General features: G+C 38.7%; 1 protein-coding gene across 2 annotated transcripts in view; it reads left to right on the forward strand.

Moving 5' to 3' along the window:
* Window positions 1–238: 238 nt before the first annotated feature.
* Window positions 239–24542, forward strand: part of auh (AU RNA binding protein/enoyl-CoA hydratase) — a 36693-nt gene continuing 12389 nt past the window's right edge. Inside the window, exons 1-7 of one of the 2 annotated variants that reach the window (XM_061876842.1) lie at window positions 239–370; window positions 449–548; window positions 6459–6526; window positions 12593–12680; window positions 18296–18382; window positions 18721–18813; window positions 19137–19193. In XM_061876842.1, coding sequence (XP_061732826.1) covers window positions 320–370; window positions 449–548; window positions 6459–6526; window positions 12593–12680; window positions 18296–18382; window positions 18721–18813; window positions 19137–19193 — 544 coding nt within the window. In that variant the 5' untranslated portion in view covers window positions 239–319. Of the gene's footprint in view, window positions 549–6458; window positions 6527–12592; window positions 12681–18295; window positions 18383–18720; window positions 18814–19136; window positions 19194–24542 lie in introns of both variants that reach the window. The other variant, XM_061876841.1, reaches the window with a different exon arrangement.

Raw genomic sequence — 24542 nt, forward strand, 5'->3', positions numbered from 1 at the left:
TCAAGTAACCATTATTTGTTAACATTTTGTTTTAAAGCCAAAGGGAGCCATGGCGGTGGCATGAAAGAGCCGCATGTGGCTCCAGAGCCGCGAGTTGCAGACCCATGTTTTATTGTGAGGTTTTGTATTAGTATCTAAAAATAGATATACGGGCCCCCAGATACTTTTTTTCCTCTAAATTTGGCCCCCAAGTCAAAATAATTGCCCAAGCCTGGGTTACACACCCTGGTCTCCAATAGGTGGCGGTAATTTACTTCTATCTGGTTTGCCCGCCGCAAATACCAAAGACGGGGAAGAAGTGACCTGCTCTCGATCAAGTATGGCTGCACAGTTCGGGCAAAGAGCTCTGCTGCGGACTTTCCGCGTCCACGTGAGTGACAGCAATAGCCAGCGCATAGTATGGCCGTCCTGCTTAGCTTTGAGGCAATACATGTACTCTGCCAAACAGAAGGCTTCTTCTCCGTTCGGCCGCGTTGCCACTGCGCGAACATACAGCTCTGATGCAAAGGACGACCTGCTGGTGAAGTACCTGGACGGACAAGATTACGGTATGTACCTTTAACTTGTCCAAAGTGCGACCCGGGGGACACTTTCCGGCCGCAGCTCGTCTTATTTTGAACCCCTGTGCAAACATAAAGTCATATATAGTGGCAGATCCAAAGACATGCACGTGGGGATAAGTTGGTTGGCCACATTAATTAGTGTGAATGTAGGGCTGGGCGATATGTCCTTTAATTAATATCTCGATATTTTTAGGCTATGTCACGATACACAATATACAGGAGTTTCATCCAACCATCCATCCATCATCTTCCGCTTATCCGAGGTCGGGTCGCGAGGGCAGCAGCCTAAGCAGGTAAGCCCCAGACTTCCCTCTCCCCAGCCACTTCGTCCAGCTCTTCCCGGGGAATCCCAAGGTGTTCCCAGGCCAGCCGGGAGACATAGTCTTCCCAACGTGTCCTGGGTCCTCCCCGTGGCCTCCTACCGGTCGGACGTGCCCGAAACACCTCCCTACGGAGGCGTTCGGGTGACATCCTGACCAGATGCCCGAGCCACCTCTCTCAGAAAATGTGAACATTGTGATAAAGTCCTTTTTATTTTCTGTAATGCAACTAAAAACATGAACATATCATACATTCTGGATTCATTACACATCAACTGAATTATTGCAAGCCTTTTATTATTTTAATATTGCTTAGGGGTGGGCGATGTGGCCTTTTTTTAATATCTCGATATTTTTAGGCCATATCGTGAAATACGATATATATCTCGATATTTTGCCTTGGCCTTGAATGAACACTTGATGCATATAATCACAGCAGTATGATGATTCAATGTGTCTACATTAAAACATTCTTCTTCATACTGCATTAATATATGCTCATTTTAAACGTTCATGCAGAGAGGGAAATCACAACTAAGTCTGTTGACCAAAACTGTATTTATTAAACAGTTATTAAGCAGTGGCACAGACATTCATGTCATTTCGAAACAGAAATTGCAAGATTGTCATAAACATTTTAAAACAAGCTATTAGTGCACTTTCGTGCTTGATGTCACTAAGATGACATATCAAAACAACACTAAATTCTATGGGTCTACATTAAAACATTCTAATTCATACTTCATTGATGTATGCTCATTTTAAACTTTCATGCAGAGAGGGAAATCACAACTAAGTCAATTTACCAAAACTGTATTTATTAAACAGTTATTAAGCAGTGGCACAAACATTCATGTCATTTCCAAACAGAAAGTGCAAGATTGTCAGACATTTTAAAACAAGCTATATGTGCACTTTTGTGCATGATGTCACTAAGATGACATATCAAAACAACACTAAATTAAAGTGCACTTTTTGTACAAAACGCCACTACAATAGTTTAAAACAAATAAAGTGCACTTTTGTGCATGATGTCACAAGATATTTCAATTAATGTAAAAAAAAATGAGCTGCATAATAGGAAATCAAATAGTATATGTCCTTCGCTATGTGGTAGGTTCCCCCGGACGTTATCTTCTGTTGACTATTTTTTTCATACATCGTTGATCTGGAAATAGTTGCTTCGGCATTTTGTTGGTGTGGCACCGAACGAAGATGTTGATGTGGAGTTTCAAGCACTCCTTATCTCTAGCGGGTTACTTTTCAAATGATGCTACATTAGCAGTGGTTCTAATTTTTGTAGCAACGCTTTTGCTGCATAATTGTTCGACATCTTCCCGCTTGAAACCAAACCACCACCGTGCTATTTTTCTTGATAATTAATTCTTCCTTCACGTGTTACCAGATTCGCACCTTCTCTCTCTCTTGTATTAACACCCGCACCGCACCATTAGCATCACAGCTATCGTTACCATTTCACTACCTGTCTGCTTTGCGGGAGCGTGTGACGTTGCACACATGATGTATGTAAGAAGGTGCGTTTGTTTTAAGTCTCTGTGAGAAGGAGAGACAAGAAAGAGTGGGAAACGCATGCAGTGAATGCCCGCAGCTAAAAGCAACTGTGTGAGAACGTATACTCGAATATAACGATATAGTAATTTTCTATATCGCCCAGGCCTAAGTGAATGTTGTCTATTTGTGTTGGCCTTGCGATGAAGTGGCGACTTGTCCAGTGTGTACGCCGCCTTCCGCCCGTTTTTCATAGATTTTAGCGATTCCACAGAAAGATATAAAATGACTCTCGGACAGATCCGTGTAGTTTGCTGAGCTCCAATGTGGGTGACATTGTTATCACCAGGAAAGATGAGGTCACCTACCTAGGTTCCATTCTAGAGGTTAATCTTTCTTTGTGATAAAATGGCAACCAAGGTAAAGAAAAAGGTCAACCAACGAACAAGACTTCTCTACAGAATCTCCTCTCTGGTCAAAAAAAGCACCATGAAGATTCTAGCGGGAACTCTCATTCAACCGTTTATTGACTAGCATGCACCTCCTGGTACCCCAGCACCTCCAAAACCCTCAAATCTAGACTCCAAACATCCCAGAACAAGCTAGTCAGGTACTTCTAGACCTCCACCCCAGATCACACTTCACTCCTACCCACTTCTCCGAAGTGGGCTGGCTCAGGGTGGAGGTCAGAGTAAAACTACTTGCGCTGAGCCTAGTCTATAAAATCCGCTACACCTCCCTGATATCGAAGTACATGTCAAACTACTTCCATAACGTAAATGACCGCCATAACCACAACACCAGGGGGAGCTCCGCAAATCATGTTAAACCCAGATTCCGATCTTAAAAGCTCTTAACTCATTCTCATTCTATGCCACATCAATATGGAATGCACTCCCAACAGGTGTAAAAGAAAGTGCATCTCTATTCTCCTTCAAAACCGGACTAAAAGAACACCTCCAGGCAACTACAACCCTAGACTAACACCCTCCCCGCATTGTAAATTAAAAAAAAAAAAAAAAAAAAAAAAAAAAAATATATATATATATATATATATATATATATATATATATATATATATATATATACATACATACATACATATATATACATACATACATACATACATAAAAACACCATATTTTTCCGACTATAAGTCGTAGTTTTTTTCATAGTTTGGCCAAGGTTGCGACTTATACTCAGGAGCGACTTATGTGTGAAATTATTAACACATGACCGTTAAATATCAAATAATATTATTTAGCTCATTCACGTAAGAGATTAGACGTATAAGATTTCATGGGTTTTAGTGATTAGGAGTGACAGATTTTTTGGTAAACATATAGCATGTTCTATATGTTATAATTATTTGAATGACTCTTACCATAATATGTTACGTTAACATACCAGACACCTTCTTAGTTGGTTATTTATGCGTCATATAACGTACACTTATTCAGCCTGTTGTTCACTATTCTTTATTTATTTTAAATTGCCTTTCAAATGTATATTCTTGGTGTTGGGTTTTATCAAATATATTTCCCAAAAAATGCGACTTATACTACCGTGCGACTTATATATATATATATATATATATATATATATATATATATATATATATATATATATATATATATATATATATATATATACATGTTTTTTTCCTTCTTTATTATGCATTTTCGGCAGGTGCAACTTATACAAAAACATGGTAATAATTAATTTAATACTCATATTTATTTTTATTTAGTACTTTAATTATATTGTCATTTAATGACTCTTATTTCTAACAATAATAAACAACGCTAAAATCTCAAGGTGGTGTCAGTGATTTCATTAATTGTTTTTTATTATCAATGCATAATAAACGTATTATTACTCAGACTGTAATCACACAGTCAAAATCTGAAATTTTTGCATCTTCATGGATGACTGACACTTAATAAGGTGCTGAGAGCGATCCACAGAGTGAGTCCTCTTGCTCCATGTTTGAAACCGAGATACAACGAAAATAACACACGGGCATGGTCATTTAACAATGCCGGCAAAATTATCGATTTCATTTTCAATCAATCAATCAATCAATGTTTATTTATATAGCCCTAAATCACAAATGTCTCAAAGGACTGTACAAACCATTATGACTACGACATCCTCGGAAGAACCCACAAAAGGGCAAGGAAAACTAACACCCAGTGGGCAGGGAGAATTCACATCCAGTGGGACGCCAGTGACAATGCTGACTATGAGAAACCTTGGAGAGGACCTCCGAAGTGGGCAACCCCCCCATATAGGGGACCGAAAGCAATGGATGTCGAGCGGGTCTAACATGATACTGTGAAAGTTCAATCCATAGTGGCTCCAACACAGCCGCGAGAGTTCAGTTCAAAGCGGATCCAAGACCGCAGCGAGAGTCCCGTCCACAGGAAACCATCCCAAGCGGAGGCGGATCAGCAGCGTAGAGATATCAATCAATGTTTCAATCAATGTTTATTTGTATAGCCCCAAATCACAAATGTCTCAAAGGACTGCACAAATCATTACGACAACGACATCCTCGGAAGAACCCACAAAAGGGCAAGGAAAACTCACACCCAGTGGGCAGGGAGAATTCACATCCAGTGGGACGCCAGTGACAATGCTGACTATGAGAAACCTTGGAGAGGACCTCAGATGTGGGCAGCCCCCCCCACACCCCCTCTAGGGGACCGAACGCAATGGATGTCAAGCGGGTCTAACATGATACTGTGAAAGTTCAATCCATAGTGGCTCCAACACAGCCGCGAGAGTTCAGTTCAAAGCGGATCCAAGACAGCAGCGAGAGTCCCGTCCACAGGAAACCATCCCAAGCGGAGGCGGATCAGCAGCGTAGAGATGTCCCCAACCGATACACAGGCGAGGGGTCCATCCTGGGTCCCGACGAACGGTCCATCCTGGGTCTCGACTCTGGACAGCCAGTACTTCATCCATGGTCATCGGACCGGACCCCCTCCACAAGGGAGGGGGGGGCATAGGAGAAAAAAGAAAAAAAGCGGCAGATCAACTGGTCTAAAAAGGAGGTCTATTTAAAGGCTAGAGTATACAGATGAGTTTTAAGGTGAGACTTAAATGCTTCTACTGAGGTAGCATCTCAAACTGTTACCGGGAGGGCATTCCAGAGTACTGGAGCCCGAACGGAAAACGCTCTATAGCCCGCAGACTTTTTTTGGGCTTTAGGAATCACTAATAAGCCGAAGTCTTTTGAACGCAGATTTCTTGCCGGGACATATGGTACAATACAATCGGCAAGATAGGATGGAGCTAGACCGTGTAGTATTTTATACGTAAGTAGTAAAACCTTAAAGTCACATCTTAAGTGCACAGGAAGCCAGTGCAGGTGAGCCAGTACAGGTGTAGTATGATCAAACTTTTTTGTTCTTGTCAAAAGTCTAGCAGCCGCATTTTGTACCAACTGTAATCTTTTAATGCTAGACATGGGGAGACCCGAAAATAATACATTACAGTAATCGAGACGAGACGTAACGTAATTTTCATTTATTGTTCAATTAATTGATTTATTTGATTGATTTTATTGTCTTTAAAGAACAAAATGTATCAAAGTGCCCCCTATCCCTTAATGTTTATGTATGTAACCCTCACTGGAAAAAAGTTATTTTATCAACTCATCACTTACCAATCACAACAGAGTAGGCTTAGTGGGTTTAAAAAGGCTGCTGAACTTGTGAATTTTGGTCAAGAGAAGAAGAATGCAGATTTGCCCTGCACACGACTTGAGATTTATGGACCGTTTTTTTTTTAAATAAACTATGTATAGTGCCTGTCATTTTAAAATCAAATGAGCACGGTAGGATCCTTTTAATTTTTTAAACAGACCTCTAAACTAATGCTGAGCTTGCATGTTTATGCTAGCATGTTTATTTTTTGTACTGTGGTTGAATTTGTGATTAATCAGCTTATAAACGTCTATAACCATTAGCTTTCTGTGATTGCTGGTTTGTTTTTGTCATCATTATTTGTGCTTTGAGTATGCACATTAGTAACACATTGATTACACCTTGTCCTGTAGGTATCGTGGTTGTTGGGATCAATCGACCAAAAGCCAAAAATGCTATAAGCAAGAATCTCGTGAAAATGGTATGTATTGTTTTTTTTTTTTCACATTAAACACATTTTTGTAAAAATGTTGTAAAAAAAGCTTGTGTCAACCTGATAACATTTTTGTGTGAACAAACTTTATCGGCATGAAACAAGTACCGGGTAGAAAATACCATCTTAAAGCCAAACACATACTCAAATGCCGCTAGCGATAATGTAGCGTTGACATAGGACGACAAACAATTTCAACGCTGGCAGAGTAAACCCGTGTCAATGTAGTCAACAAAAGTACTACAGTTAAGTTAAACAATGACTTGCAAAATGGACAGCCACTGCATGTAGGCCACTTATAATCAGCGAAGACCAAGAACTGCAAGAAGATGTCATATAAACTACCTTTGAGGGGGAAGTATGTTAATTTGCTTATGGGTGATTTTACTACAATATCTATTGGTGTACTTATGTGCCTTGTTTACTCTATAATTGTAAAGAATTTGAAAATATGCCATTAATTCTACACCATCCGTAAGTTTTGAGCAAATCAGAGACTTCTGTAAAAAAAAATGTTCCAATATAGAAATTCTGAGAAAAAAATTGCATTTGTGACCAAATATTGGGGTATTTTTTCAAGCAAATTTTAATTATGCAAGTAAGTAATAACCTGTAGTTAATCATGATTAAAACAAGTACAAGAGTGTGTTGAATCTGATTTAAAAATAAAAAAAAATAATACCGTAATAATAATTTGCTATACAGTCTATATTAGGGCAGGTAAACGTTTAAAATATTTTGATCACAATTAATAGTTGACTCAAAATTAATTGCAGATATACTTTTTCTTTATTAATAAGTGTACCCTTCCCCAAAAATTTTTTAAACTAATACTGTGACTTCACAATTCAATTGTTTTAAAAATGTTTTTTTTAAACATTATGCCTTTTTAAACGGTTTAACACAAAATGGGCATAAAATAGACGCTTTCAATGACAAAAAATTACAAAATTATAATTTGTATTCCTGCTGCTGAAGCACTTGCATTTAGAGGAGAAGCTACACCATGATTAGATACCAGTTTCACGCATTAATAAGACAATGTGGATTGTTACGATCATGGTTTGATTGATGGTGATTGGTTTGTAAAATGTGATATTTTTACCTAAATGAATGGTTCAAATATTCTATACATTACATGTTGTACAAGTTAATTGTATTTGTTTTGCTGGATGACAATATGTTAACCTTCTCTATCGATTAATAAATTGTAATATACAGCCTGCTGAACATTATGTAATGTAAGACTATCAACCAGAGCATGTAATAAAATAATATAAATTTTATTTCAATCTGCTACAAAATGTCGTCCTCTACAGTATATTATTCAACGTATGTACTAACATTTATGTAGGGAGAAATATCACAGATTACAATACAAAACATCTTTGACATTCAAAGCATGATTATAATGGAAGACATTTTTCATTTTGTTAATGTAGCAGATGTGATGCATAGCGCTAATATTGTGATGCAGGAAATGCGTGATTGGTTTGAGAGGAGGTGTCATGACATGTAATCCTTTTAAAGACTTCCTGCCTGCTTGCTGTCTGCCTCCTGCCTGTTTTTTTTTTTCTGCTGAGCTTTTATTCCATCTTACTAAAGCAGTTACAGTAACAAGTAAAGTTGTATCAATTGATCGAAACATCGATCGATTGATTTTGTATTCCAAATTTTCAAGTATATCGGTCTGTGTTGGCAAGTTTACAGTAAGTATCGATCCAAGATCGTTTTGAAAGGCAAACGATTGATACTCGAAAAAGGAAAACATTGGATTTGAGAATGGCCGACTTTGAATGAAGTTTAACACTTTTAAAAATAAGGACGTTAAACGTAAAGTCTATTTTGCCTGTTTGTGACTTCATCAATACAAAATCATCAAAACAAAAATGGTGGATAGCTACGATGGCTGAGAAAAGTCACATCAAACACGCGCCACAAGATAATATTATTAATTAGAATACAATAGCTTTTAAGCTACAGCAGGATTGCAAAAGCCATAACAAATAGACACAACACTGTAATTACAAAACCGCAACACAGCTTTAGGATACAAAAGACAGCCGATCAAGTTAAGGCGACACACTGACTTTATATATTTATACTTTATATATATATATATATATATATATATATATATATATATATATATATATATATATATATATATATATATATATATATATATATATATATATATATATATACGCACATATCAAATATGTATGCATATACACACATACATACTGTGTATGTAGATGTGTGTGTGTGTATATATATGTATACATATATATATATATATATATATATATATATACACATACAAACACACATCTACATATACAGTATGTATGTGTGTGTCAATGCATACATATTTGATATGTGCGTATGTGTGTATATATATATATATATATATATATATATACATACATAATGTGTACATACATATGTATATACATACATACACACATATATACACGCACATATCACATTTGTATGCATATACACATACTGTCTATGTAGATGTGTGTGTGTGTGTGTGTGTGTATATATATATATATATATATATATATATATATATATATATATATATATATATATTTATGTATATATATATATATATATATATATATATATTTATGTATATATATATATATGTGTGTGTGTACATACAGTGGGGCAAAAAAGTATTTAGTCAGCCACTGATTGTGCAAGTTCTCCCACTTAAAATGATGACAGAGGTCTGTAATTTTCATAATTGGTACACTATAACTGTGAGAGACAGAATGTGAAAAAAATATCAAGGAATTCACATTGTAGGAATTTTAAAGAATTTATTTGTAAATTTCAGTGGAAAATAAGTATTTGGTCACTTCAACTAAGGAAGATCTCTGGCTCTCACAGACCTGTAACTTCTTCTTTAAGAAGCTCTTCTGTCCTCCACTCGTTACCTGTATTAATGGAACCTGTTTGAACTTGTTATCTGTATAAAAGACACCTGTCCACAGCCTCAAACAGTCAGACTTCAAACTCCACTATGGGCAAGACCAAAGAGCTGTCGAAGGACACCAGGAAAAGAATTGTAGCCCTGCACCAGACTGGGAAAAGTGACTCTACAATAGGCAAGCAGCTTGGTGTGAAAAAATCAACTGTGGGAGCAATTATCAGAAAATGGAAGACATACAAGACAACTGATAATCTCCCTCGATCTGGGGCTCCACGCAAGATCTCATCCCCTGGGTTCAAAATGATCATGAGAACAGTGAGCAAAAAACCCAGAACCACACGGGGGGGGGGGGGCTGGTGAATGACCTGCAGAGAGCTGGGACCAAAGTACCAAAGGTTACCATCAGTAACACACTACGCCGACAGGGAATCAAATCCTGCAGTGCCAGACGTGTCCCCCTGCTTAAGCCAGTGCATGTCCAGGCCGTCTGAAGTTTGCCAGAGAGCACATGGATGATACAGCAGAGGATTGGGAGAATGTCATGTGGTCAAATGAAACCAAAATAGAACTTTTTGGTATAAACTCAACTCGCCGTGTTTGGATGAAGAAGAATACTGAGTTGCATCCCAAGAACACCATACCTACTGTGAAGGATGGGGGTGGAAACATAATGCTTTGGGGCTGTTTTTCTGCTAAGGGGACAGGACGATTGATCCGTGTTAAGGAAAGAATGAAATGGGCCATGTATCGTGAGATTTTGAGCCAAAACCTCCTTCCATCAGTGAGCGCTTTGAAGATGAAACGTGGCTGGGTCTTCCAGAATGACAATGATCCCAAACACACCGCCCGGGCAACGAAGGAGTGGCTCCGTAAGAAGCATTTGAAAGTCCTGGAGTGGCCTAGCCCGTCTCCAGTTATCAACCCCATAGAAAATCTGTGGAGGGAGTTGAAAGTCTGTGTTGCTCGGCGACAGCCCCAAAACATCACTGCTCTCGAGAAGATCTGCTTAGAGGAATTGGCCAAAATTCCAGCTACTGTGTGCAAACCTGGTAAAGACCTATAGTAATCGTTTGACCTCTGTTATTGCCAACCAAGGTTATATTACAAAGTTTTGAGTTTAATTTTTTTTATTGACCAAATGCTTATTTTCCACCATAGTTTCCAAATACATTTTTTAAAATTCCTACAATATGAATTCCTGGATTTTTTTTTCACATTCTGTCCCTCACAGTTGAAGTGTACCTATGATGAAAATTACAGACCTCTGTCATCATTTTAAGTGGGAGAACTTGCACAATTGGTGGCTGACTAAATAGTTTTTTGCCCCACTGTACATATGTCAATACATACATACACACATATATGCACGCACATATCACATGTATGCATATACACACGCATACATACTGTGTGTATATGTATGTGTATATATAGATAATGTGTACATACATACACATATATATACACGCACATATCACATATGTATGCATATACACACACATACATACCGTATATGTAAACGTGTGTGTATCTAGACTTAGACAAACTTTAATGATCCACAAGGGAATTTGTTCAAAATATATATATATATATATATACATATATACATACACACACACCCATCCATCTGGGCAGCAGCCTAAAAGCAAGGAAGCCCAGACTTCCCTCTCCCCAGCCACCTTGACCAGCTCCTCCCGGGGGATACCGAGGTGTTCCCAGGCCAGCCGGGAGACATAGTTTTCCTAACGTGTTCTGGATCTTCCTGTGGCCTGCGACCGGTCGGACGTTCCATAAACACCTCCCTAGGGAGGGGTTCGGGTGACATCCTGACCAGATGCCCGAACCACGTCATCTAGCTCCTCTCAATGTGGAGGAGCAGCAGCTTTACTTTGACCTCCTCCCGGATATCTCCTCTGAGCTGCCACCTTATCGTGGTAGAGGAGTTTGCGTGTCCCAATGATCCTAGCAGCTATGTTGTCCGGGGGCTTCTATGCCCCTTCGTAGGGTCTCTCAAGACAAACAGGTCCTAGGTGAGGGATCAGACAAAGAGCAGCTCGAAGATCTTTATGGAAATACAAGAACAGAGACTTAAATTTCCCTAGCCCGGACACGGGTCACCGAGGCCCCCCTCCTGAGCCAAGCCCGGAATTGTGGCACGATGGCGAGTGCCTGGTGGCCGGTCCTGTCCCCATGGGGCCCGGCTGGTCACAGCCCAAGGAAACAGCATGGGTCCCCTCTCCAATGGGCTCACCACTCATGGGAGGGGCCATAGAGGTCGGGTGCGATGCGATCTGGGCGGCAGCCGAAGGCAGGGCACTTGGCGGTCCGATCCTCGGGTACATAAGCTAAATGTTGGGACGTGGAATGTCACCTCGCTGAAGGGGAAGGAGCCTGTGCTAGTGCGTGAGGTAATGAAGTTCCAGCTGGATATAGTCGGACTCACTTCGACGCACAGCAAGGGCTATGGAACCAATTCTGTCGAGAGGGGATGGACTCTCTTCCACTCTGGCGTTACACGCAGTGAGATGCGGCGGGCTGGGGTAGCAATTCTTGTTGCCCCCCTTCTCAAAGCCTGCTCGTTGGAGATCAACCAAGTGGACGAGAGTCAAGCTGAAAAAAGAGTCCTATTGGGCTCTTTTGGCTTATAGTACTCCGGAGGCAGCAGACAGGTACTGACAGGCCAAGCGGTGTGTGGCTTCGGTGGTCGCGGAGGCAAAAACTCAGACACGGGAGGAGTTTGGGGAAGCCATGGAAAACGGCTTCCGAGTGGCTTCGAAGTGATTCTGGACCACCATCCGCTGCCTCAGGAAGGGGAAGCAGTGCACTGTCAACGCTGTGTATGGTTAGGATGGTGTTCTGCTGACCTCACCTGCGGTTGCTGTGGATCCGGGGAGGAAGTACTTCAAAGACCTCCTCAATCCCACTGACACGTCTTCTATGAGCTTCCCATGATATATATATAAGAGCTGGATGAAGTGGCTGCGGAGAGGAAAGTCTGGGCTTCCCTGCTTAGGCTGCTACCCCCGGGACCCGACCTCGGATAACCGGAAGAACATGAATGGATGGATATCTCCATTATTTTGACACAACTGTTGTTTGCATTTCAGATGTCTGAAGCTGTGGAGAATATCAAAAAGAATAACAGAGTACGCAGTGTCATTTTATGCAGTTTAGTTCCAGGGATCTTCTGTGCAGGTAAGACATTTAGTAATGTTTGCAAATTCAGTTCCATTATTATGTTACTCTAGTTTTTGAAGCCGTGCTTGTTTACAAACCACACTCAACCATGTAGTAATAAGCCAAGCCTGAATGAGGCGTTGTAAAACTGCTATGAAATCAAGAAGACGTTGAGTGTAGCCGAAGAGACAAACATGGCAAATAAAACATTTTAGTCTAACAGACTAAAGCTGTCCCATTTAAGTCTGTGAGCAAGAACAAGTGAAGCCTGCTCAAATGACAAGCCAAAGGTTTTTTTTTTTTTTGAAAATCTGTAAAGTCCAGTTGTGATACGTTCAATCCTCTTAATCCTAATTTGGTGTCTGTTGAGCTGATCAGTGTTAATTGAATACCCTTTTTTTTTTTTTAAAAAGACAAAAAACAAGCCCACATGTCACTTTTCTGGTACACCTGACAAATAGTATTTTTATGTACATTCAACTCTTCAACAGTGTCTTATATTTCATATGAAAGGTGGACCTTTTTATTGTTTTCAATGGGGTCGCCCTAATCATTTCTTTTATTGTATTGATATAAGTATGACTTTAAAAAGTTATATATCTATGATACATTACTATAAAAGAAAATGGTCCTCAGACCAAACTGCCGAGACCTTTGATGGAGAGTTACTTATTTGTGTTGCTTTAAACCAATGCTACTTTATCATTGAGCACTGCATACATAATCGACTGAACAATTTGACTGTGTCATCCAGGAGACGCTCAGTTAAAACAGTTGTCAACCACTTGGTGGCAGAAATGTGTCAGTCCAATGACATGTACCAAAGTTCAACAAGCTCTAATAAACAGAAGAAGCCAAACTGGACTGGTTTGTTTGTCTTAGTACCCGAGATGTTTCACCGCTCATCCGAGTAGGTTTCATCAGTTTGTGCTCATATATTTAGATTGATCAGATCTAGCCCAGTAGCTGGGGCCATGACCCCAAATATTTATACTCCAAAACCAGGTGGGTGTGCCTGGGCAAGCATGGTTTCACCCTATTGTAGTGAGAAAAACAACTGTTTTAATGCAAACGAGCAATCCTACCTGTCAAAGACAGTCAGTGAAGTGTATTCTGGTGTATGCTATCCGGTGTATTGATAAATGCACTGATTTAAATATTGGGGAATTTAAACAACCATTAAGCCTACGCATGGCACAGCATAGATGGGCAAACGTTTCAGGCCAGGACTCAGCTTTCTACCTGCACCTCAGGGAGAAACAGCACTCCTTTGAGAACAAAAATGTACAAATAAACTGACCTATTAGCTGAAAGATTTTAAGAATATTTTCCCAAATATTACCGAGGCCTCCACAGCCAACCTCCATCTCCAATTATTGAAGGGACAAGGTTCTTCTTATAATGTTCGATGTACCTGCAATCAAAGTTACAAAAAAGGTCAGTTAGAATATTGCTGGATTTAGAAAACATACAAACCACTTTATTTATTCAATACAAAATATTGAAAATATATTTTTACGTGTTTCAAGTACATGGGCCAGGTGTGGCCGTCAAAGAGGTGGGGGTTAGGGGTCTGGTACCGTGTAGTTCCTCTTGCACATCCTCATTTTGCATTCTTCATACGGGATGGAAATAAACTCAATGATTTGTTAAAGCCGACTGTAACCTGCTACCCAAAAATGTACAAGTCTTCTCAACAAAACAAGAGAAATATAACCTCAGAAAGAAGTCTAACTTAAAACATTTTTATGCATATACAACACTTTAAAGCTTTAGCACATCAGTATATGCAGCCCTTTGAGACACTTGTGATTAAGGGCTACATAAATAAACTTTGATTTGATTATGATGATTTGATGTTGAATGATATTATGGAATGGATTAAATGATAAATGATAATATAATTCAAACAATGTTCTAATATGATCTGCTTTAAGAAACGGTTAAACCTACAAGTGTTTACAAAGTACAAGGAAGAAGAAATAAGATAAGTCTTGAACTTATTGAACTAGAACTCACTAAGTGAATCATAATTTACTTAACTATATATCAATCAATCAATCAATGTTTACTTATATAGCCCTGAATCACTAGTGTCTCAAATGAAGAGAACTGATGTATTAAGAATGATTTGATGTAAATTGTGTACAAATTAAGAACAAGAAGTTAACATGTCTGTTAGTTACTGCTGTGAAGTAGACAGGGGGTATGATTAAATAAGCTTTGCTTCTTCCTACTCCTTTTTGGACACAATGTAAAGGAAAACAATGAAAATATTTATATTATGGGATGTATCATATTGAAACTTTCTACATGGTCAAAATAAACTTAAAACTTTAAACTTAGAATAGCACAAAACAAAATTATTTACTGACATCACCTATCTCCAAATTAGAAATAAAGAAACCCCTTATGAAAACTGAAATCAAATAAATATCCTGCTAGTGAATTACAGATCGTCTTCAAGCCATTTTCTGACTTTCTCTTCAGAATGCACCGTCTTATTTATGTGTAAATCCCTCCTTTATATTGTTAGCGCTTCCATATCAAGTCTACTGACAGATATAAGTTAGAACTGCTGTATCCATCCATACATTTTCGCTTGTCTCTCTCGGGGTTGTGGGGGGGCTGGGGCTTATCCCAGCTGCACTCGGGCGGAAGGCAGGGTACACCCTGGACAATTTTCCATTTAATTGCTGGGCCAACACAGATAGACACACAACCATTCACACACAATTTAGTGTTGCCAATCAATCTATCCCCAGATGCATGTCTTTGGAGGTGGGATGAAGCCGGAGTACCTGGAGTGAACCCACGCAGTCACGGGGAGAAAATGCAAACTCCACACAGAAAGACCCCGAGCCCGGGAAACGAACTCAGGACCTTTTCGCTGTGAGGCACATACTCAAACCTCTGCTCCACCGGGCTGCTAGAACTGCTGTACATAATACTTTTTTTGAAAAAAGTAACTTATTGGCTACAACTGCATAAAATGGCGCACTCAAGCAAAGCGCTCTGTGTAAACCGATACCATACATGAAGATATCCACTCATGTAACTGAAGCAAAATACGTCATGATTAGGGCTGGACGATTATGGCAAAAATAATTATCATGATTATTTTGATTAATACTGTAATCACGATTAATTACACGATTATTCATTAATTTGAAAACATTTATTGTACCAGCACAACTCCACTTTAGGTATAGTTTGAAAATAATTTATATAAATTGATAACAAATAAACCACAACAAGTAAAATAATAGCAATAGCAATACATTTAAATAACAATAGCAATATAAAAACCTTACATTCATATTATCTGTTTTGTTTTTAATTCAGGTTTTTAAATTTTACACTTATTTTACCACTATATAATGTGTGCTTTTTGTGTAAAATAACATTTAATATTGTTTGTTAAAGAAATGCAAAAATCCTCACATTTAGTGGTGCAATACAACTTTAGACAATTTTGACCAGTATTTCAGGTCGAAGCATAATAATTTTGTAAATTTATAAATAAGTGCAAGTACTTCTTTGAAACCTTTATTTTGTTAGCGCAGTCAGACTGGATGACTGGTGCACCGTACTTTTATTGTGATGGCGCAAAGTGCGCTGTGCTGTTGTTCTTGGCGTGATAATTAAAGAGGCGATTAACTTGATGCTGTTAAAAAAATTAAAAAAAAAGTGCCTGAAGTTGCAACCACTGTTTCTACGTACATTAATGTCACATTGATGATGTCGTTCACAACAACACAAGCAGTTGAGATGTGTTGGGAGTGCATGGATTGTTCTTGTTTAAAGTGGCCGTCTCGTTGTTGTTGAAGTTCAGGACAAAGTGGTTGAATGTTTCGGGGATAAATGAGGGCTACCGAACACATTGTTTTCCCCAACAAATGTTCTTTCTCCTCACAATTACATTTTACTTACGTTCATTTCAAGTTCTCTGATATTATTTTGCATTTGACATCGGTTTCCATTTCATTGGCCGATTATGTGACTCCGTCCACGTTTTCGTGAATGCAGTAATATATGTGGTTATATTATATTTTCGTATTAGTGAAAAAGCCATGATCTAAATCAAAATTAGACATTTTATTAATTGTCCAACTTTCGTCACGATTGTCTCAAATTGCAAACGGCTTGTTTAGAGCATGTTTTAAAGAAGAAAAGATTGTTTATTGATACCTCAGCCATGCTTCCATGGTTTTATTTAAAAGTTTTGGGACTTGTGCAGATCCCAAATACACAAAAATGTACCATCGGGTAAAAAAGTTTGTTTTGCATAAATGGGCCCCTTCAAAGTACTTCATTTACCAAAAAGAAAAAAATACAAAATTTACTGTAATACATATTTATGACAAAGAATATCAAATCTGACTTATTGCAGATGATGTAATTTGTTACCTGGTGGACCCGGACCTATGTCTGCCAAAATTAATAAACCATTTGGAAATGTATGATTTTTACTCTGGACAATAACTCAACTTATTATGATTGGTTTTTACTTTTAAAACAATTCTTTGTGGTCTACATAAGATGTATTGGTCGATTAAAAAAAAAAGTCAGTACAGTATGTACAATTATTATGAACATTTTGTTGAACAGTATAATATGTTCATGTGTGGTATTGTTCCATGGCCACTTAGCAGGAAAGGCTGTGTTTAGGTAATATAAGTACAAAACCCAAAACCAGTGAAGTTGGCACGTTGTGTAATTCGTAAATAAAAAAGAATACATCCATCCATCCATCCATTTTCTACCGCTTGAATGATGTGCAAATCCTTTTCAACTTATATTCAATTGAATAAACTGCAAAGACAAGATATTTAATGTTTGAACTAAGAAACATGTTGGCCACGAAGCATTTTTACCACTGTGTTACATGGCCTTTCCTTTTAACAACACTCAGTAAAAGTTTTGGAACTGAGGAGACCCAATTTTTGAAGCTTTTCAGGTGAAATCATTCCCATTCTTGCTCGCTGTACACCTTAAGTTGTACAACAGTCCAGTGTCTCAGTTGTGGTATTTTAGGCTTCATATTGCTCCACACATTTTCAATGGGAGACAGGTTTGGACTACAGACAGGCCAGTCTCGTACCCGCACTCTTTTACTATGAAGCCACGCTGTTGTAACCCATGGCTTTGCTTTGTCTTGCTGAAATAAGCAGGGGTGTCCATTAAAACGTTGCTTGGATGGCACCATACGTTGCTCCAAAACGTGTAATAACTGTATTCTGTGCCAATTTTAATGGTTGTGGGTTTTGTACAATATTTGTATAGGATTATGGGGCAGCATATAAAAAATGTCAATACAGCAAAGTGGCTTAATTCAGGACCCTTGACACTGGATGATTGGTTCAATATTATGAAAACAATAGGTGATATAAAACTGTTAGGACACAGATTAAAGACTGAAAAGGTCAAGAAAAATGGCTCAAATGCACGCTGTTGACAAAAAAGACTAGATCACACAACAACGATTTTTTGTAATAATTGGGCAATGTGACAATCCAGTGCGCCATACTTTGTTGATTGTTATTTATGTTTTGAAAAAGAATTGAAAGTAAAAAGATTGTGCAATGTTCAATCTTTAATCAAAAGAGAATGTATTTTTTTCCTGTGTGCAGGAGCGGACCTGAAAGAGAGAGCTAAAATGCATCAAAGTGAAGTTGGACCATTTGTTTCAAAAGCAAGGGCACTAATAACAGAACTGGGTAATTATTTTTGACCGTTTGATTTATAAAATGCATGGCAGATAAATCGATGGACATGTTTTGTCAAATATTTTCATTCAGTGGTTTATTAGAATTGTGTAACCGTTTCGGCAATTTGATATTTTCCGATAATGTATTTAAAAAATTTTTTTTGTCGTAAAATAAGTTTAAGGAAAGATTTAAATTGATTTTAAATGTTTTTAAAGGTTCACTTGAGTAGTTTAGTCATGTAAAATCCATTCTGGTACGGAAGGAGGGACGTAAAATGAATGTCATGATTCTTGAAATATTATATAGTTGTAAAAGTACTTTAAGTAACATGTATTTGTGACTAATAGGTAACCTGCCAATGCCAACAATCGCTGCAATTGATGGAGCTGCATTAGGAGGAGGTTTGGAAATGGCCCTGGCATGTGACATCAGAGTTGCGTGTAAGACTCATCAATCATCGATGTTCCTCATCAATCACTCTGTCAAATGCACACCAATAAATGTGGGATCTTTTGTGAGGGCTCTTTAAACTATTGTTGTGGGATCACTGTGTTCCTTTTTGTACATTTGTTAGGCATGCAAATGCATCATTTGTGGTGGCAATGGCGAAATGCTAAAACATTTTCACTTGAATGTAAACATAAAGGTAGTCTTGAACCCATTTAGTTAAAGTATCATGGTACCCAACATGGCTCATAATTTTTCTCTAAGAACCTGAAGTGTGACCAGGACAACTGATTGTGATACTCTCTTATCTCTCCAGCCGATGCTGCAAAAATGGGACTCGTCGAGACCAAACTTGCTATTATTCCTGGAGCAGGTAAGATTTGTTCTAACGTTTTCTACACACACCTGAGAACCGCAGTGTTTACAAAGCCTACCTCCCAAGTAGAGACCACTAGAAGCAAGCAATTGACTAACTGAGTGGTTTTCAAATAGGGCTAGTACTCCGAGGGTACTTAGAGGCACTCCGGAAGCCTCTTGAGCCGAACATTGTACAGTACAGTAAAAATTACAGTTAATTGACTCTAGAAGGAAAATAGGCCCCACCTCCCAATAGTAAAAAAAAAAAAAAGGTCTGAACCTCGACGGTAATCCGGATCAGCCCAAAAATATAATAATTTGTTTCTTACCCATTTCTGACATTTCCTGAAAGTTGAATCGAATTCCACTCATAACTTGTTGAGCTATCTGTAGCGGAATCAAATAATCTGATTAAAGCCTTTTGTCAGTCATCCACTATCTTAGAGTACTTTTACACTGCAGGCCAAAGTGGCCCAAATCACATTTTTTTAGATGAGATTTTTTCCAGCTGACTGTTAACACTGCAAGTAAAATGTGTGTTTTATCAGACTCCAGTGTAAACGCTCACAGACCCAATGTGGCCTCGACGCCACTTGCATGAGCACTTCGATAAGGAAAAACAAAGGAAGTTGACCGGGAGGAAATTGCTACTACTACAAAGTAAAATATATGTTGCAAAACCTTGAAAATTAGTGTTTTTTCTTGAAAGTAAACTAAAGTAATATAATGTATGAATGGATGTATAAAGTTTAATATATTTGGGAGGTTTGTAATTAGAGATGTCTGATAATGGCTTTTTTGCCGATATCCGATATTCCAATATTGTCCAACTCTTAATTACCGATTTTGATATCAACCAATACCGATATGTACATTGGTGGAATTAACACATTATTTTGCCTAATTTTGTTGTGATGCCCCGCTGGATGCATTAAACAATGCGAAAAGGTTTTCCAAAATAAATCAACTCAAGTTATGGAAAAAAATGCCAACATATTTATTATTGAAGTCACAAAGTGCATAATTTAAAAAAAAATGCCTCAAAACAGCATTAAACAATGCGAAAAGGTTTTCCAAAATAAATCAACTCAAGTTATGGAAAAAAATGCCAACATATTTATTATTGAAGTCACAAAGTGCATAATTTAAAAAAAAATGCCTCAAAACAGCAGCTTGGAATTTAGGACATGCTCTCCCTGAGAGAGCATGAGGAGGTTGAGATGGGCGGGGTTGATGTGCGGGGGATGTATATTGTAGCGTCCCGTAAGAGTTAGTGCTGCAAGGGGGTCTGGGTATTTGTTCTGTTGGGTTACGGTGCGGATGTTCGCCCAAAATGTTTGTCATTCTTGTTTGGTTTGGGTTCACAGTGTGGGGCATATTTGTAACAGTGTTAAAGTTGTTTATACGGCCACCCTCAGTGTGACCTGTGTGGCTGTTGACCAAGTATGCCTTGCATTCACTTGTGTGTGTGAAAAGCCGTATATATTATGTAGGGGTGTAACGGTACACAAAAATGTCGGTTCGGTACGTACCTCGGTTTAGAGGTCACGGTTCGGTTAATTTTCGGTGCGGTAAGAAAACAAGCAAATATAATTTTTTGGGTTATTTATGTACCAAATTTGTAAACAATGGCTTTATCCTTTTAACATTGGGAACACTATAATGATTCTGCCCACGTTAATCCACATTAAACTGCCTCAAGTTTTGTCTTTGATTAAATAAAATGACAAAACCTTTCTTCTACATATAAAAAGTGTAACATTAAACAGTTTCAAGTCAACTCATCATGCTTGATTTATTACAGCATTTGGGAAGCCTGTAGTTGACTTTTATTATGTAAATGTTATATTTTTGTCAACATGCGATAGCAGGCACCCTGTCATTCAAAACTAGGCTGCTACATTCCGTATGTAACTATAGCTGAAAAATAGTACAATAGCACTAGGAGAGACAATTCATCCCTGAAATCTATGGAGTTCATGTTAGTTCATGTGAAATAACAGACAGACAGGGCTTTGCTGCCCCTAACACACACACGCACGCACACACAGCAAAATGAGCTAACGTAACACTAAAAGCTAATTAGCCTTCACATTATTTCAAGCCAGAACTGTGAGCGAGCTGAACTGCAGTTTAAGTTTCTAAAATGTCACCGGGCTCACAGTGATGTTTGTAATAGTTGTAACTGGAAAGTGTTTTCTATAATTTGGGGAGTGTACGATGTCCGCTGCTAAACACATGTCTGCTCGACAATGAAGCATTTACCACATGTGTTCTGAATTCGCACTGCTGATTGGCTGTTAGATTGCTCTGAATACGCACTGCTGATTGGCTGCTACATTGCTCTGAATACGCACTGCTGATTGGCTGTTACATTGCTCTGAATACGCACTGCTGATTGGCTGTTACATCGCTTTGAATACGCACTGCTGATTGGCTTTGTATGTAACCAATCAGATTGTTGTGTGGGCGGGACAATGCTGGGTGCTCACTGCTCAGACAGAGGCAGAAAGCAGAGCAGCTTGCTATGACTTTAGAATACAAACTCGTTCGATACACCCTCGTACCGAACCGAAACCCCCGTATCAAAACGGTTCAATACAAATACACGTACCGTTACACCCCTAATATTATGTGATTGGGCCGGCACGAAAACGCAGTGCCTTTAAAGGAGAACATTATCACCAGACCTATGTAAGGTTCAATATATTCCTTGATGTTGGAGAAAAAAGACCATATATTTTTTTAACCGATTTACGAACTCTAAATGGGTGAATTTTGGCGATTTAAACGCCTTTCTATTATTTGCTCTCAGAGCGATGACGTCGCAACGTGACCTCACCTAGGTAGTCAACCGCCATTTTCTCAAACACATTATAAACATCGAGTCAAATCAGCTCTGTTATATTCCGTATTTTCGCCTTTTTTCCGTACCTTGGAGACATCATGCCTCGTCTGCGTTGTCGGAGGGTGTAACAACACGATCACGGACGGATTCAAGTTGATTTACGTAGAATGTGCATCGATTAGCACGGCATGCTGATCGATGCTAACATGCTATTTAGGCTAGCTGTATGTACATTTGTAGCTATATTTGCATCCAGCGTTTCCCTCCACCCACATTTAATGCCAAACAAACACTTACCAATCAACGGACTTAAGTTGATTGGTAAGTGTCACAAGATGCGAAAGTCCCGATCGTATGGTCTGCACATTTTACCGGCGATGCTAAGGCAGACATGGCCGAATAGCGTCAATAGCTATTCGCTCAATAGCTTCAGTTTCTTCTTCAATTTCGTTTTCGCTATCCGCCTCCATCCTCCAACCATCCGTTTCAATACATGCATAATCTGTTGAATCGCTTAAGCCGTTGAAATCTGAGTCTGAATCCGAGCTAATGTCGCTATATCTTGCTGTGCTATCCGCCTGGATAGCATGTATATCACTGGATGACGTCACAGGAAAATGGACGGTGGCTTAACAGATAGCGAAAATCAGGCAATTTAAAGCCTTTTTTCGGGATATTCCAGGATGGGTAAAATTTTGAAAAAAACTTAGAAAAATAAAATAAGATACTGGCCACTGATTTTTATTGGTTTTAACCCTTCTGAAATTGTGATAATGTTCCCCTTTAAGGTTTATTGGCGCTCTGTACTTCTCCGTACAGCGGCGTTTTAAAAAGTCATACATTTTACTTTTAAAAAACGATACCCATAATTTGCGATATTACATTTTAAAGCATTTATCGGCCGATAATATCGGTCGTCCGATATTATCGGACATCTCTAGTTGTAATCTTTTTATGGCTTTTAAGTAGAGGAGACATGGAAATCAGCTTGGATCCACGGGAGCTTTAGTTTCAAGCTCTCATGTACAAACCCCGTTTCCATATGAGTTGGGAAATTGTGTTAGATGTAAATATAACGGAATACAATGATTTGCAAATCATTTCCAACCCATATTCAATTGAATGCACTACAAAGACAAGATATTTGATGTTCAAACTCAGAATTTTTTTATTTTTTTTTGCAAATAATAATTAACTTAGAATTTCATTGCTGCAACATGTGCCAAAGTAGTTGGGAAAGGGCATGTTCACCACAGTGTCACATCACCTTTTCTTTTAACAACACTCAATAAACGTTTGGGAACTGAGGAAACTAATTGTTGATGCTTTGAAAGTGGAATTCATTCCCATTCCTGTTTTATGTAGAGCTTCAGTCGTTCAACAGTCCGGGGTCTCCGCTGTCGTATTTTATGCTTCATAATGCGCCACACATTTTCGATGGGAGACAGGTCTGGATTGCAGGCGGGCCAGGAAAGTACCTGCACTCTTTTTTTACGAAGCCACGCTGTTGTAACACTTGTCTTGCTGAAATAAGCAGGGACGTCCATGATAACGTTGCTTGGATGACAACATATGTTGCTCCAAAACCTGTATGGACCATTCAGCATTAATGGTGCCTTCACAGATGTGTAAGTTACCCATGCCTTGGGCACTAATACACCCCCATACCATCACAGATGCTGGCTTTTGAACTTTGCGCCTATAACAATCCGGATGGTTATTTTCCTCTTTGTTCTGGAGGACACCACGTCCACAGTTTCCAAATATAATTCAAAATGTGGACTCGTCAGACCACAGAACACTTTTCCACTTCGCATCAGTCCATCTTAGATGAGCTCGGGCCCAGCGAAGCCAGCTGCGTTCCTTGGTGTTGTTGATGGATGGGTTTTGCTTTGCATAGCAGAGTTTTAATTTGCACTTACAGATGTAGCAACCAACTGTAGTTACTGACAGTGGTTTTATGAAGTGTTCCTGAGCCCATGTGGTGATAACCTTACACACACTGATGTCTGTTTTTGATGCAGTACCGCCTGAGGGATCAACGGTCCATAATATCGCTTACGTGCAGAGATTTCTCCGGATTCTCTGAACCTTTTGATGATTTTATGGACCGTAGATGGCAAAATCCCTAAATTCCTTGCAATAGCTTGTTGAGAAATGTTGTTCTAAAACTGTTCGACAATTTGCTTACAAATTGGTGACCCTCACCCCATCCTTGTTTGTGAATTACTTAGCATTTCATGGAAGCTGTTTTTATACCCAATCATGGCACCCACCTGTTCTCAATTAGCCTGCACACCTGTGGGATGTTCCAAATGAGTGTTTGATGAGTTTTTCTCAACTTTATCAATATTTATTGCCACCTTTCCCAACTTCTTTGTCACGTGTTGCTGGCATCAAATTCTAAAGTTAATGACTATTTGCAAAAAAAAAAAAAGTTGATCAGTTTGAACATCAAATATGTTTTCTTTGTAGCATATTCAACTGAATATGGGTTGAAAAGGATTTGCAAATATT

Source organism: Nerophis ophidion, linkage group LG17 (genome assembly GCF_033978795.1).
Source record: "Nerophis ophidion isolate RoL-2023_Sa linkage group LG17, RoL_Noph_v1.0, whole genome shotgun sequence".
Classification (NCBI taxonomy): Eukaryota; Metazoa; Chordata; class Actinopteri; order Syngnathiformes; family Syngnathidae; genus Nerophis; species Nerophis ophidion.